The sequence below is a fragment of the Parasteatoda tepidariorum genome, chromosome 4, assembly GCF_982258835.1.
Source record: "Parasteatoda tepidariorum strain Cologne lab strain chromosome 4, Ptep-v5.0, whole genome shotgun sequence".
NCBI classification, from domain to species: Eukaryota; Metazoa; Arthropoda; class Arachnida; order Araneae; family Theridiidae; genus Parasteatoda; species Parasteatoda tepidariorum.
In genome coordinates, this window is record NC_141758.1 from 69,137,767 (window position 1) to 69,155,280 (window position 17,514).

Genomic DNA, 17,514 nt, shown 5'->3' on the forward strand with positions numbered 1-17,514 from the left:
TTATTTTTTTATTGTTACACATGCAGACATGTATGCTCAATAGAAAGACTTCAGAAGCCCCTGTCAAGTCGAAGTAAGGATAATATAAATTAGAGAAGAACATCACAAAGATGCATCCAAGGCTTCAAAATTCGAACCTGCTACCTTAACACTACAGATCATTTTATTTTATTTTATAACCGTCGTTGAACAGCCGACCTAATTTCATGGGTTTACGACTACTTACGTTCAACTCCGTAGCCTTGTAATTTTGAACCAATCCAGAAGACAAGGAAACTCCTGGATCAGTACCCCCAGACGTATTGATTTGTTGTGGGAACATGGAGGACTTTGAGACTCGACAGATTTAACGTGCATCAGTCACCATTTACTACACGCGGAGTCTTCGGCCGGCGAGGATCGAACCCACGACCTCTTGGATATGGGCCCAGCGCCCTACCGACCAGGCTATCCCGGCCCCACTACAGATCATTTGAACAAGATGGCAAGATTTGGAATTGACAAGACTGGTCGGTCAGGAAAGTAAATAACTTTAGTCACTCGTCAATAGTCAATTGTTGCACATTCAACTAACTGATCATAAGACACGGTTCCTAATTGATCACCGAAGACAAGTATCTTTGGAAGTGGTCAGTGAGAGGGTGGGTGACCATTTTGATAAATATGCGAAGGTACCGAGGGTGTATAGTATCGGTTTTCGTTAAATTGTTCTACCATTAAGTGCTCGAATTTGGCGCAGGTCATCGGGCTACCTAAATGGTTAGCGGAGGATCAAAATTGTGATGGCATACTTTCAAATCATACTCAGGGATGTTTTCCAGAATAATTATTTTTATTAATTCATTCTAAAACTACTTACTGGTTTGATAGAGCAGTTTATAAGCTATTTTCAACTTAAAAAACGATTGCGGAGCTTACGAAACTTCATGTTGGCAAGTCTGGCATCCAGCTTTTGAGGAAGACATAATTAAAATAAGCAGCTACAATAGTTTTTAAAATTTCTCTGATGAAAAAAAAATCTCAAAAGTCTTTTTTCATTTGCTAAATATCCGCAAAATAATTATTTATACTTAAATTTCTTATATTGTTTTAACTAAGCTGAATTTAAATCGACGATGATTCATGACTTTTTTGTCTGAATCATTTTGAAGTGGTAGACTTTTTGAGATTTCTTATTATTGAGAGGGTCATATACCCGTAGCACCCATGGAACTAAGAAATATTAATCTATGGAACAAAGAAAGAAAAGATGTCCCTGTGTTACCTCGGGAATCGAACCCGATATTTCCATGCTCCGGAGCATTTAACGGTAGGACAATACCTATCGCCAGCGGTGTCCCCAATTTAATTAATCTAGTTGCCATTGTTCTTCTATGAAATAAGTAGTCGGAAACGTTTCCAAACTAATCAAAATATAAATAGGCGATCGAAATCTTGTTCTAGCTGTTTGATAGTCGTTTTGAAAATGACATTTGCAGATATTGCTCTGCTCATAATTTCCTAACTATAGTTGGTTGTATAAGATTTCAACAAGTCCCAAAGAGAAACGATGTCTTGCTCTTTCTCTCCTAAAGGCTACAAGGCTTTTCTAGTGTGTTGCAATGTCGCTCTTTTGGTAATATGATTGCATATAATTATAATTTTAAAGCGTAATATACATCTATTAAGCTATCAAAGTTTTTATTCATAAAGAAGTTAGTTTTATAGACTGCTTCATATAGATGAGAGTTTTGAGTTAGAATTGAAATGGATGCATTGCTTTTTGTGAAACATTTATCGAATATATTTTTATACTGTTTAACATGTGCATAAATCTTTAAGTTTACGATTACATTTTCTTCATAATTTCTTAAGATATAAAAAACACAGTATCACAGTGATTTACAAGGGAAATTCGTGCAGAATAGAGATGCATAGTGTCCAATTCTTTTTGCAGAACATTAAATATTTGAATTTGATTTATTGCAATAGGTTTGTGTAATAATATTTGAATGTTTTTATTCATATTTAAAAAAAGAAAAAAAATTAAAAATGATTCTTAATTTCTTTTAGTAACAATATTTCTAAAACTTGAAAACTTTTTAAATATATTTTGTTTATTCATTTATTAGTTTTCCGTTATATTTTTGTATTACATAGTAATGTTTTCCCAAGTTTGATCAGTTTTCTTTAAAATTGCTCTTGAAAATCAAATATTATTTTAAGAAGTGTGAAACCTAAAAGAGCAGCTAAAATGTTTACTTTTATCAAATTTAAAAAAGATTGTATTTTTGCGATGTAATATAAATCACTTATGCTGTACAAATAAAAATGTCGATTGATGTTATTACTAGTCTAGATCTGTCGATTGATGTTATTACTAGTCTAGATCTGTCGATTGATGTTATTACTAGTCTAGATCTGTCGATTGATGTTATTACTAGTCTAGATCTGTCGATTGATGTTATTACTAGTCTAGATCTGTCGATTGATGTTATTACTAGTCTAGATCTGTCGATTGATGTTATTACTAGTCTAGATCTGTCGATTGATGTTATTACTAGTCTAGATCTCTCGATTGATCTTATTACTAGTTTAGATCTGTTGATTGATGTTATTACAAGTCTAGGCCTTTCGATTGATGTTATTACTAGTCTAGGCCTTTCGATTGATGTTATTACTAGTCTAGATCTGTCGATTGATGTTATTACTAGTCTAGATCTGTCGATTGATCTTATTACTAGTTTAGATCTGTTGATTGATGTTATTACTAGTCTAGGCCTTTCGATTGATGTTATTACTAGTCTAGGCCTTTCGATTGATGTTATTACTAGTCTAGATCTGTCGATTGATGTTATTACTAGTCTAGATCTGTCGATTGATCTTATTACTAGTTTAGATCTGTTGATTGATGTTATTACTAGTCTAGGCCTTTCGATTGATGTTATTACTAGTCTAGATCTGTCGATTGATCTTATTACTAGTTTAGATCTGTTGATTGATGTTATTACTAGTCTAGGCCTTTCGATTGATGTTATTACTAGTCTAGATCTGTCGATTGATGTTATTACTAGTCTAGATCTGTCGATTGATCTTATTACTAGTTTAGATCTGTTGATTGATGTTATTACTAGTCTAGGCCTTTCGATTGATGTTATTACAGGTCTAGATCTGGCGATTGATATAACAGGTATAGATTTATCAGTCTATACTAGCACAGGTAGCATTGAAGAAATGATTTAATTTTTTTAATAAATCTGACGAATTTATAAATTACTTTTTAGAAACTTGTAAAATTTTTGAAACGTAACACAGTATTTAATATCACATTCGAGAAATTCGAAAATGGACCTCTTAGTACCTGAAACATTGAATACCATTAAACTAGTTTCGGGGGTTCATTTAACATTTTGTGTCAAATTAATATGTTGCTTGTATTCTTATTTAAACTTAAGCTCAGAGTTTTCAAAGGAATATTTATTTACAGTTTGTGGGCTCAGCCATTTTTATATTGGGGTTAAAGATGAAATGGACTGTTGAGTCATTATTGATGACCGTTCCTGTCCTAGCAAAGGCATTCAAGGCAGTTATATCTACTGGATTTTTTGTTTCTGTTGCTGGTATAACAGGAATAACAGGCGCCTGTTATGAAATTCTATGGTTGATTTCAGTGGTAAGTAGGTTTCCTCCTTATGTTCTAAATTTTAAATTTATCATTCCACTGCCATTTTTTATTTCCTTTCTTTTTTGAACAAAGGCGGATGGTGATGGGCGAAATAAACTTGTCTAATTAAATTCTATTTTTAATCTTAGATTAATCTTGTTTTTTGATAATTAACCCATTGCACTCTGATGTCAACTCTGAGACGCCATAAACAGTCAACATTCTAAAATTTTTACACCTTTATAATTAGTAACCACATTATTTTAAGAATTTTAAAAACTGTATAAAAATATTGTCTTCCATTTAAAATAATTTAGTGCTTATATTAGTTCAAATAGTATTTTAAAGTACTCAGAATGCAAATGGCTGTGGTGAAATACCTAAAACTATACAAACAACAGCCACATGATAGGAAATGATCTGAAATACATGAAATGAATGTTGATCGAATAGAGTGGTAGAATGTTTAGAGTGACATTTGGTTTAACTTTACAAGATACCTTTTAAAATATTAATTTCATAAATTTACACTGCAAAATCGATATTTTAAAGAGGGTTTTCTTCGGATTAACAGTAAAATGTCAAATATGTGAAGCATACTAGCTTAAACTTTATTCTTTACTGGCGAAACTCAGAACATGAATTTTTCAATTTTGCACTGTGAATGCCCCATTTTTGATTTCAATGTTTGTCGTATCTGTATATGGGGCCAAATACTACTTGGCATTTGAGCTATAATTTGTTTTCAGAGTTTCAGCACATTTTTAAAATTAAAGAGGGGTTCAACCTTTAATTTGTTTGAAGTAGAGAAAACCTTGTTTGAAAACAACCTTGTTTGTTAACAACCTTATTTGAAATAGACAGCTTCGTACAGAAATTTTTAAGTAATGCAGACAGCAATAGAGACAGCAATTTAAGTAATGATAAAGATTGTTCTATTACATTTCGATTCTTTCTGTTAAGCTTCATATTGTAGTAATTTGTTTTAAAACTGTTTGCTTAGTAATTTGTTTTAAAACTGTTCAATTTATTTTTATGGTCAGAAACTGCATTTTCTCGCTATCATTTATAACTTTTTGAAAAATAAATAAAAATTTAAATAACGAACTTAAATGTTTTACTTAAATGTTTGTTTGACTTCCTTTAGAAATATACCAATATAGATGATAAATAATACTAAAGTTATTTATTAGAAAATTTCGCATTTTTGTTTCATACTTTTTATTAGATCGTACCCCTTTTTAAACTAAAATTAATAAATCAAAATAACTTAACAAAAATTACCCAATCAAGAATATTTTAATTTAAAAATGAAATTTGAATTTTGCCATAAATTTCATACATGAAATTTTTTCATGTTCACATTTTGAAATTGGTTAGTCATAATCAAATTCTAATAATTAGATTCATATTTTAATTTTTTTTTTAAAAATAGGAACAGTTGCATAAAATGAAGCTTGATATTGTAATTTGTAGAAATTGTAAGTTTTTAAATGCAATCAGAATTCTAACAAAATTATTTTATGTGTATTTTTAGCATCTCTTCTTTTTAGCGGTGATTGTAATTATGGAGTTCGCTCTTGGAGTCACTCTGATGGTCATTAAAACAACAGTAAGTGTCTTACATCAAAATAGATTAGTCGTAAATCTAGATAAACGAGTGCATTGAATTAGATTATCAAGGATAAAGAAGTTGAGTTATTTTTTCGATAAAAAATATGGTGAAGTATTTATAAACATTAAAAATTTTGCGAGTAACATTGAAGGAGGAAATAATTATAAATATGAATTGATAAAAGCGTTTTTTATATTCAAATGACTGTAAGTAATCAGCTCATAAGGAAGACTCTAAATTAAAATGTGTAGAAATACATTTTACTGACTTATAAAATACGACAAACAAATGTTGCTTTAGCTCTGCTAGTTTTTTTCTTAAAATTTAATATATCAATCATTTTTCCGTGTAAAATTAGAATTGAGACAATAATTTAAAAAAGGCAATTTTACTGAGTGGAAACTATAAAATTCTGTTTCGATGTATGTGCAGAATTTTTTAAAAAATGTATTGCATTTTTTTACAATTGGATATCAGCAAGCGATGTTATCGTGGCATTTGCTTATGCCGCGATTCAGAAGCTAATCAGGTTCCACATACGCGTGATGACGTTTACAGGTATCTTATTAAATCTGATTTAAAAACTGATTCAGCGTGATGATAAACCTAGCCTAATTGAATATTGGCAAGTGACGTCATCGTAGGTAAATCGTGGCATTTGTTTATTCAGAAGTCAACCAGGTTTGACACGTCGCTTACTGGTATCCAATTAAATCAGATTTAAATTGTATGGTTAAGCATAATCACTTTACTTCCTTACGAATTTAAAGTACCCAATGGCGGTAACGTTAACCCGCCAAGCACAACCTCGTGATTAGGTCCAACCATGCGATTTAATTAGCGTAATTTGGTCTAATTACGCATTCATAGTCTCATAATCATAATATATTCATTCATAAATTTAGAACCATTTTTAAACATAAAATGAAATTTTGCATGAAGCAAAATTTTTCGTTTCGCATTTTAAAAAATTTTAAGTTGAACATTCTTTAGGAATCTCATTTTTTTTTTCATCCTCCAAACTTTTGAGGTTGGAAATTCTTCGAATAATTTTTTTCTCCATTTTTTTCTAAATTTGAAATTCTTCCACGTGTCACTGTTTTTGTTACATTTTCTATTAAGATTTTTTTAGAAATTTTTAAAATAAAGGAGATTTTGATGTGTCAAGTAAAAATCGCTCATACCCCTTCTCCTTTCTCAGCTAAATTAAGCGAATCACAACCCCTTCTCAGTTAGCTATGCACGCAATATTTGAACGACCCCTTGCTATAAAATTTCAGCGTAATTGCTAGTTTTAGTTACCACATTTGAATTCAAAATTCAGATATTTCATTTTCGAACATTTAATAATTTGGACAGGAATGCTTAATTCCGTTCAGAGAGCCGCGATGGCTCAGGGGATAGAGCGTTCGCCTTCCAATGAGGCGAACCGGGGTTCGATCCCGGCGATGGCTGGTCGATACGAATTCCGCATCCGGCTTGCACCGATCACAGTGCTGCTGTGAAATATCCTCAGTTTTAGACGGATCATGAGTTAGTCTCCTTGCCTTCAGGCTAACCGTGGGAGGTTCTCGTGATCTTCCTTTCCATGTAACGCAAATGCTGGTTAGTTCCATCAAAAAGTCCTCCATGAAGGCAAATTTCTCCCAATACTTGATCCAGGAATTCCCTTGTCTTCTGGATTGGGTTCAAAATTACAAGGATACGGAGTTGAACATTAGTAGTCGTAAACCCAAAAATTGGGTCAGCTGTTCAACGACGGTTATAAAATAATTCCGTTCAGAAACGGAAGGTCTCGTAATTTCCTGGTCATTTTTAATTGTTTAACTAAGAAAATGAAAGTTAAATTCGTTTCCTAATGATAAATGAAAAGTAAGAAAAAGTACGAAAATAATTAAGATAAGTTCAAAAATAATTAAATTAAACATTTATTCAACATAGAGAATATTTCCTGTCCAGTTTATTGAGAATGGAAATACACAATAAATTTATAAAAGTAAACATAAAAAAATGGAGAAAATTAAGAATTACCAAATATTTACACGCATAATACACACAAATTTTAATGCTTACACATACATATTTTACAACTAAATATATACTCACAAAATTTATATATATGTATACAATAATTATGTGCATATGGTCTAAACAAAATATTGATTATAAAAAGTATAAAATAATGTATATTTAAACAGTATTAATAGAAATATATTTGCTTGGCAGATGGGCGGGAAAAAAAAGGAAAAAAATATTGCCTGCCTTTCTTAAAGGTTGAAAAAATGTTTGATTATAAATTCATACAATGCACGTCTAAAAATAATGTTTTTAGAGACAGTAATGAAATAGGTAACATGTTAGTTTAGGAGCTAAGTAGAAATTTTTACAATTTTTTCTTGATAAAAATGTGGAATTTCATACATTTCATTTGGTTTAATTTTCAGATATATTTTTTAAATTGCAGGTAGTTTTGCTTTAATGCAAAAAAAAAAAACTTAAAATACGGAAACATATATTATGACGTAATTCACGTTTTTAAAAATGCAAGTGTTTTCATTCTGAAAATGTAAAATTTTAAGGCATTTGTTTTGAAGTGAAAAAGTAGGAATCAAACTTGTTTGTAATCATCTCCCCAGAATATAGTGTTACAATTTATTGATGAATAAAACTAAAAGTAGTATAAAATTCTCAAAATCCTTGCAAATTTTATTTTTAAGACAATAAAATGTTTTCTCGTTCGTAAAATTTAATCGTAAATGTTCATAAATGTGGAGTTTGATATTGAAAAGGTGCATTTTTCGCTATGTCTAGGATAAATAGCTTACAGACGAAATATTTCTTCCAGTGCGACAGTCTTACCAAAGTCAAAATTCTTGATGTTTCCGTCAAAACATTTTGATGGTTTCTGTAGGTTTCATTTCGATTCAGAATGGTCAAACATCATTTAATGGTCATCATCCAACATTTTCCATTACGTGTTCATGTTTTTTATATGCCAACAAACTTTCATCATTCCATGATGGAAAATGCTACTTTAATTCTATGATGATTAACCATCAAGTGAAGTTTGACTATGATAGACTAATAATCCATGATTCGAGATGGTTCATGATGGTTCCAACTACACATTTCCATGATGGTTTAATGATATTTCTTGTTGGTTTTCAAGAATATACCATCAGAAGAGTTTTTTTTTTAATGTTGGACCATCATAAATCAGTTCAGACTCCTACATTGGGATGGTTGTTCATGATTGTTCCACCATTTGATTTCTAAGAAACTGTAATATAAATTTCTGATGGTTCAACACGAACAAATCATCAAAACAAGTTGCCATTTTTATGTTGGACCATCATAAATCAGTCCGAATTCATACATTGAGGTGATGGTTATTTATGTTGGTTATCATAAAAAAATATAATGGTTCATGATGGAATTATTAATGGTTACCACCAAGATTATGTTGGTCCATCAATGAAAAACCATCAGAAATTTTGACTTCGGAATCAACAGTTGGTAAAGAGTTATTTTAGAGTTAAAATATTTCTTAGTGCTCTGTGTAGAACTTAACATAACGTGACAAATACATTCTATTATGTTTGATTTTAGATTGAGAGCTACATTGAGAGTGATGAGTGCAGTTATGTGAGTATGTTCAGTTTAATTTCCAATATTTATGCAGTTATATAATTTTTACTTCATTATTATATCTTCTCTTTCAGTCATGTGCTGTGACTTTAGATGCTGTTGTGCTTGATTATGCTTTACCATCCACTGGACTCATGATGACTATAATTATCGTAGAGGTAAGAACAATATCTTTTATTCCAAATTCTCGATTTATTTGAATCTAAGTCTGAAAAGTAAGAAATAGAACTTTTTATGAATTTCTTACAATGAAAACATGAATTTATAACATGAACGTCTACACCGTGATTTTTCCACAACTTGTGACGATTTTCCAATTTCGTTTGAATGTATAGGCTTGAAAGGACGCTATACCGCGGGAAAAAATTGCAAATTCTCTTTAACCTATATAAGTAATTTAATGTTTTAAGGTATGGAAAAATCGCAGAAAAGTTTCATGGCAAATTCTGCTTCACCTTCATTGGTATTTTAAAATTTGAAGTATATATAATGTGAGTTCAGGTAACCCTAGAGAAAACAATGAAAAATGCTGATGCAAAAAAATAAAATTGCTGATTTTATTTCTTCAAAATGCAAACAAATTATGGCGAAATTACGTAGAATAACGCATTGAGGAAATTATCCTGCAATAATTTTTTTGCAATTTGATATTTTTAAAAAAAATCAGCATTTGAAACATGGTTTACTCTAGGGTTACTTGAACTCATTTTTTCTATACTTTAAATTTTTAAATACCAGTAGAGGGGGAATAGAATTTGCCACCAAAATTTTTCCTGCGGTATAGCGTCCTCTAACCGTTAGATGTTTCTCCGATTCGTCGAAATTCAAATAATAGGGATGTTCATTGTGGATGCTATGACAAAAATAAAAGTTTACGTTCTTTGAAATGCCTGACTGAATTCTTCATATCTTTATCAACAGTTTCGATTTTAAGAATTCGGTGTGACATCACAGCTGGCACTGCTTTCAGAGAATGTATTAACTGTTGTGCTGCAACCAACCTTTTTCTATTAAAATCAATCAAGGCCTTTCATTCAATTACTAAAGTTTTTTACTGGTATTAATATTGCGATTGTTATTAAAATAATGAATTTAAATAAAACTTTTATCTAGTTTGTTCATAATATATGAAGCATTACCACAGTAATGCAATTATTTTATGAAGGAGTTAGACACCAAATAGCTCAGTACTCAGCTCATATAATTTTTACAATTTTAATTTTTTTTAATTCTTTGCCTTTTGTACTGAATAAACTGAAAAGAGGTAGTGTTTGTACGGAGCACAGCTGTGAAACGAAAATGTAAAAAGTATTAATGATATAAAACTACCAAGCATTTTGGCAAAATATAATGAAAATTGCAACTATCAGCGCAGTTTAAAAGAATGGTTTCGCTTAAAATATATAAAAAATTTAGAATTGCAACACTTTGACACTATAGCTGACATGGAAGAAATTAATTCAGGTAAAACTTGTGAAATTTATTTATATAAATTAATTCGAATGGCATAAAAACGCTTAAAAATTGATAGCACTGCAAGTAATTGGAATGCCCTTTAATGGTTATTTTTTTATGGCTTATCGCTAAGAAAAACAAAACACTTTGATGTCAACTCGAAACGAAGCTTTGATTTTATACTAACGAAAATTCTTTGTCAAAAAATTTAGATTTCAAGACTGTAAAATTCAAATATTTAAAAAAATTAAGCTAAAAAAGTTTTTTTTTCTAACTTAGGTAAAAATCATTCAAATGGATGAATATTTTCAACTATTGCATAAATATCTAAATATTGCATCGTTGGAGTAACTTTTCAAATATTTATGAAAAGTGCTTTTCATTTTCACAAAATTGGAATTTTCCATTTTTTTTGTGTTTACATTTTTTGGCATTTTCGTAAAAAGCATTGAGGCACTAGTTAAGGAGAAATAAATCCTCAGCCAATTAGGATGACTGTTATAAACTTATAACAACATACCTGCCAACATTTAATCCTTTCAAGGATGATTTTCCCCAGTGGTGGCAAAATGGAATTCAAATTACAATTTTTGGCAAAAACATTGGCTGTATTATGAAAGAGGTTATGCAGACTACATTATCAGTATTACATATTTATATATATATGCTTATTTTTTTTTTCAGAAATAGTGGTGGTCAAAAAGATTATCAATTAAACAAGGAATATATAGAAAGCATACATTTTACTTCCACTTTAAATATAGAAATAAAATTTTACGCCAAATGCGTAAAAGTTGGCAGGCATGTAACAGTTATAAAAAAATAGCATATTTATTACAAAACTATATTTCATGAGAAGATAGAGCTATTGTAGAATAGATTTGAAAGGATGTTTTAATGATTTTATTGTTTACAAGTTATTGAGCAAGTGCTACTTATTTTAATTCCAGGCTTTGATGATTTATAGTGCTATACATCTTTACTTTCACATTAGAGATTCTTTGAAAACAGGGCAGTCTCCTCGTAATTCTCCGAACCTTCAAATGCTGGACGGTAATTATAATATACTTTAATATATTGTGCAAAAGCACTATTGAAATGTTATCTCATTTATGCACCTTATTTTAATGCAATTTTGATATTAATGTTTAATGAAAAACTCTTAAAGGAACTGTTTCCGAATTTTTTTACCTTCAACTTTTTTATTCAAAAAAGAGAACTAAAACTTTTATGGGACTCTTTGGAAATATAACAATACAAAATTGAGTGTGAGTATCATAATTCAAACTTTAAATTAATTAATAAAATTCAAAACTTAACTCTTCTTGAATTTAAAGTTTGAACTTGCTTTTGCGTATTAATTATAGTAAAATGATTATTATGCTATTACTACCAATACTACAAAGCTCTAATTAGTAACAATTACTACTCATACTATATGTATGCATGTACACAGTCGGACCGCTATTTAACGAAGTCGCTAAATCTCGATAAAAAGTTTCTTATATGGAAAATTCGTTAAATAGAAAATCACAATTTGAAATACTTAAACAACACAGAACAGGTTTTAAATTGATAAACACTAGACATACTTTAAATAGCAATTGATACACCTTTATCTTGCAAATTATTATTTACTATCGAATTGTTTCAAATGATTTTTGAAAATCGGACATTCTACTAATTTGGACCACTTCAGTTTATTTTGAATAATCAGAATCATAATAATCATAATTTTATTCTTAATAATCAGAAAACGCAGTGACTGATTCTACGTAATGAAAATGAACTTTTTAAATTTAGTTAATGATATGTTTGTGCTAAAAACTTACAATATTCTACGTATTCTATTAGTTCCGATACAAAAGTTTATCTCATACTCAAAACTATAGCTTGTTGATTTGATATGGCTACTAGACAAAGGAATGAAATACTCAATGCCGATTTAGGTAATCGGATCAAAAGGCCTCAGAAAAAGTCTCAAAACTGAAAAATATTTTCGCCCCCTTAAATTTCTAAAGCTAGTAAGAGAATTTTTGAAATGACGCATCTGCTTGCTTCTTGGAATTTTGGAGACATCAATGTGATCTTCAGGCAAAAAAGCTCGAAAACACTTGCAATTCAAGTTAAATTGTCTTTAAGTCGACTTTAGAGGCTCTGGATCACACATACGTGATCTCAATACCAATTGCTACGCATAAACTTGGAGTTTACGAGTCAGGGGCAGTTTTTATCTCTTAATCTGCCAGTCTAAAAGGGATTAATGCATTAAAAAAATAATTTAAAATTTAAATATAATTTTAAAAAAATAATTAAAATTTTTCAACGTCTAAACTTAGAGATTTTTTAAATTTTTTGAAAACTTCTATTGATATTTTTTATTCTGTTCTAGTGTCAATGCCGCAGTCACCTTTCCCTCATTCACCTCGACCCGGGTACTCACCTCGTTTAAGTAACAGCCGTCTGGCGCATCCCATGTACTCTCCAAACATAACGCCAGGATATCCCAGTCCACTATTTTCACCAAAACCTCCAGAGTATATGGATTTCGCCTTGTCTTCGGAACAGCAACCACCTTCATACTTTGATGTTGTCCCATCTGACATAAACAGATCGCCTTTGACCAATTTGGCGTGATAGTGCCATTCTAAAAACGAAGTAGCTATTCTACACTTTTAAAAATAGAAGGAAAGTTTGATATGGGAAGGAACTTATTTGTGCCGCCATGCTAAGACTTTAAGAAATCTGACAATTTTCTCAATAGGTTTGAAAGATGAAAAAACAACGTGCTGATCACCATGGCCAGCAATGCAGTTGACTCATGAAATACGATGTTACTGTTTTAAATGTTTTGATGCATTATATTGGATAGCATTAAGAATTTCTGGAAGATTATATTTGTACCATGTGTTTGGTCAGAAAGTTGCTAAGGAATTAGTTTTTATGTAGCTGAGCGTAGCTTTATGGCTGGCTCCTTGTTTTAAGTATTGTATATGTAGATATATATTGTCTTAAATTATTTGCTTGTACCTTGTCTTGTGTATAAAATTGCTTTAAATCAATTACAGTAAAATATATTTAACAATTTGAGATTACCTGTTTATTCGCTTTACTAGATGTGAGTACATTAAATTGTTTCTGGTTTACGAACAATGAACATTTCTGCAGGACACTAATCAAATTCTGTGTGGAGCAGGAAATCTAGAATATAAGGAAAGTACTTCCAATTCGTTCTCGAGTTAGTCTTTGGCATGGCGAATATCATTTTAAGTTTAGAGCAGCTTGTATTTTTAACTCAGTCTATCAAAATAGCTTGACCTTGACACATGTTCATGTTTAGAGTACCTTTTTTTTGGGTCAGAAATTCTGCAAATCTTAATTTTATTTAAAGTAATTTTTGTGAAACACCAATTATTAGCGACAAACTAGCTTAACAGAAAAGTATAGTCTTTTAATCCTTTATTGGTCCATTTTTTTTAGAAATGCTATGTTAAAAGATTTTTGATTGAGATTGATTAAAAAAAATGAATTATTTAGATTATCATAATTTGGAATAAGATTTTTAAGACTATTTTTTTGGTGAGAAGTTGGATCAGATTTTCGAAATTTCGTCTACTGCAAGAAATTGCTATAAATTTTAACTCTTCTGCTTATAAACATTCGGATTTATGAGTTAATAATTACAAGTGAACTTGATTAGAAATGATCAGATAAACGGACGCAAAGCAAGCAAGGGAAGGTAGCTCCCCAATAATAGCTTTCTTGATTCCTCGCTAATCTTTACTGTTACCCACATACGCTTTTCTATACATAGATACCTTCCTTTTTTCTTCTATTTTATGAAGTTTCCAGCAGGTGGCAGTACAAATTATTGGTGGGAGAATAACTTTTCATTAACATTTTAAAGTTAATGAAGTTTGTTGTACGTGTACTTACCACGGCCTTATAAAAGGTTGAATTTTATGTCATATTGATATTTTTTAATGATTGAAGTAAAAGTATAACAGCAGAATCTAATAAATACAAGGTAATTCTTAATTACCACTTTTAACATATATTTTTTAAAAAAGTGTTAAAAATAAAATAAAAAATGCATTATAAAATATTTTAGATTAGAAACATAAAAACAATTACAAACTTTTAAAAATCATTACTGAGGAAGGCGTGACAGGAAATATCTGATGAAGGAAAGAGTCACTGAAATGTAATTATTAGAAATTTCTAACATTTTCGCTAGACAATCAAATTAGTTTTTTTTTTTATTTCGGTCTTACACTTACAGTGATTTGACGGCAGTTGTAATCAGTTTTTGACATCGATTATTAAAATATATGTTAAGTGTGTAGATTACAGAACACCTGTTTGACAAAATGAAGAAAACTAAATATACTATAAGACAAACTTGCATCATTTCAAGGAAATCGGATTTCCGTAAAATAAGCTGTCGCCAGATGCGCACCGAATTTCAAATACGTTCAATATGCAAAATGTGTAGGAAACAAGATTTTAGACAGTGTAGAATTTTACTAAGACATATGTTAAATAGTGCTTTTCTATTAACATCTAAAAACAAATTTTATAATTGCCGCAGACATACATAATTTCGATTTTAAACTTCTCTATTATTGCTTAACTCTTAAATCAGAAGTAATTATCTCTATTAAAATGAGTAATGCTCTTGCCAGTTTTCAACTTACAAAATCTTTTTTCCTTAAGCTACCTTAAGCATGATACGCAAACAAAAAAAGGTAAACAAATTAAATTTAAAATAACTGTTCTTAAAAAATCGATTGAAAGGTCTTGTAAAAAAAAAGCCTTTATCTTAGGACGATTGCGAAATGTGACAGTATTTATTTCAGACTTTATTTTAAGCTTCATCTATATTATAAAATGACAATCAATGATTTTCTTGGAATACAGAAGGATGATTATTACCTTAATAATACCTTCAATAGCTGTAGACCTCTGAGATATCATAATATATCTTATATTACTCAAGGACTAGGATTTCATGGATTACCAGAAAACTTCATGATCAATTTTATTTGCTTTTTGGTAAGATCTAAAATTTATGAAAGCATTTTAGACTAATTTTTTTATGGCACCACTTAACCAGAATTAAAATCGTTAGAAAGGCTAAAGTACTTAATTAGATATTAATACGAACTTTAGGTTAATTAATGTAGTTGCCTTTCCTTGCATTGCATGTCTGTTAGGCGGATCACGCAAAAACGTGACTTAAAAATTCTTTTGAAAAAGAAAAATACGATGCTACATTGTAAAGAGTCACATATGAATTGAGTAAGAGAGTGGATAAGAGGCTGGGATAATCTGGTTGCTAGGGCACTGGGCCCATGTCCAAGAGTTCGTGAGTTCGATCCCAGCCGGCCGAAGACCCCCGTGTAGTAAATGGTGACTGATGCACGTTAACTCTGTCAAGTCACAAAGTCCTCCATGTTCCCATAACAAATCAATACCTCTGGGGGTACTGATTCAGGAGTTTCCTTGTCTTCTGGATTGGTTCAAAATTACAAGGCTACGGAGTTTTAACATTGGTAGTCGTAAACCCAAAATTAGATCGGCTGTTCAACAACGGATATTTTAAAAAAAATAAAGTGGATAAAGGTTTTAAGTGATATTTGAGTAAGTTAGCTTTTAAATTAATTCATTGGCAATAGCAAATAAAGTATTCTGTGTTTATTTCTTGCTGGTTAGTTTCAAATGAGGGAACTCATTTAAACTGTCCCCATCATCTCAAATGATCATTTGATCTCTCTAGTATAGAACTTAAGTAGTACTTTATATTTACCACGGTGATATGCAGCTCGTAAAGAACTAGTAACTAGTCGTATTTAGGTCATACTTATTGAGTTGAAAAGAAATTCCAAACTTTTTTTAAAATCCAAAACCACCTCAAGATCATCGCTTATAGTACACCACAAAGGTCTGCAAAGTTTCAATTCTCGATGAAAATGAATGTTCTAATTGAACGCGAATAAAGGAATGCTGTTGAATAAAATTAACTATTCTCGAGAATTCTAATTTTTTTCTTCAAAAATGTCACTTAAAGCCGTCCTTCACTAGCTCTTCAAATGCGTGATTAAATTGTTGGCTACATCACGATTCGTATGTTCCTTCCAATCTTATTCAGCGCATACTCGTGATTTACAATTTACGTTATTATACCAATCGCATTTATGCCTTTTACTAATCGCGAATCACTCATGGATTATCGCCAATAATGTCAAATTTTGAAGGAAAAAAAAAAGCTTTAAAACTAATCACTATTAGTTTCTGCGATTTTGGTTGCTAGTCGAAAAGGTTGATGGGTCACCGAGTTTTTCATAAAATTTGGGTACTACTGTATTTTAAATTTACTTATAAAATGGCAGTTCGTTTCCTTATTCAATAATACTTTTTTCAGCAAATGCGAAAAATTTGTTGAATAACGAGTATGGCGAGTTTAGATAAAATCTGAAAGGAAAAAGGAAAAAAAGCTCGTGTAGTTATGCATACATGCATTTCTCCCCCCTCCTTATTATTCCTTTCGATTTTAGTTTCGTGAGTCTTTTTTTTAAGTTGGTAGTACCACTTACTCGTACCAAAGTAAAAGTATTGAAAACAATTACGTAGAAATGAAAATATGCTGCTTTCTTTATGCATATTATTCCTTGGTTATCACAATGTTTATGTATCATCAACCACGAATTAAAATAATATTAGTACAAATGTTTTCGTGCAAGAAAAAAAAATTATACATAGTGCCAGATTTTTGGTAATAATATTAGTAGTTGTACTGCGGTTAGAAAATTTTTGAATCAAACAAAGCACCTTTCACTGCTGAAGTTGAATTAAGCTTTTTATAATTCGCATTAGCCATGCTTTAAATTTTTAAGTACGATTAGAATTTGCAACGTGTGTTTCGATCTCATGAGCAAAAATTTAAGAAATGATAGAAAATATCTGAACAAGCAATTTTCACCCTCAATGTATAATGAATTATCAGATCTGTCAAAATCAGGGCAAGGACATTGGATTATCCAATGATTCGATTGCTGCGTTTGATGAAAGGATTAGATGGAATTGAAGTTAATTCTAATACTAGTGAAGTCTGTCTAGAACTCTGAGTAAAAAGAAATCCGGAAATCTGTAC

The 17,514-nt window shown here is 30.6% G+C and overlaps 1 protein-coding gene across 1 annotated transcript; it reads left to right on the forward strand.

The window, feature by feature from the left end:
- The first annotated feature begins 1,394 nt into the window (after positions 1 to 1,394).
- On the forward strand, positions 1,395 to 13,451 carry LOC107456931 (uncharacterized). Its single transcript, XM_016074927.4, has 7 exons — positions 1,395 to 1,615; positions 3,467 to 3,652; positions 5,181 to 5,255; positions 8,868 to 8,903; positions 8,981 to 9,064; positions 11,312 to 11,414; positions 12,754 to 13,451. Exons 1-7 carry the CDS (start codon positions 1,550 to 1,552, stop codon positions 12,996 to 12,998), a joined length of 795 nt encoding a protein of 264 aa, XP_015930413.1. The 5' UTR covers positions 1,395 to 1,549; the 3' UTR covers positions 12,999 to 13,451.
- The last annotated feature ends 4,063 nt before the right edge of the window (positions 13,452 to 17,514 follow it).

What these genes read in the sequence shown, in the direction of transcription:
- LOC107456931 (XM_016074927.4), top strand. Translation starts at nt 1,550, where the DNA reads ATGTCTTGCTCTTTCTCTCCTAAAGGCTACAAGGCTTTTCTAGTGTGT. An exon ending in TTCTATGGTTGATTTCAGTG is followed by an intron (nt 3,653 to 5,180) that starts GTAAGTAGGTTT and finishes GTGTATTTTTAG; the next exon opens with CATCTCTTCTTTTTAGCGGT. An exon ending in TGATGGTCATTAAAACAACA is followed by an intron (nt 5,256 to 8,867) that starts GTAAGTGTCTTA and finishes GTTTGATTTTAG; the next exon opens with ATTGAGAGCTACATTGAGAG.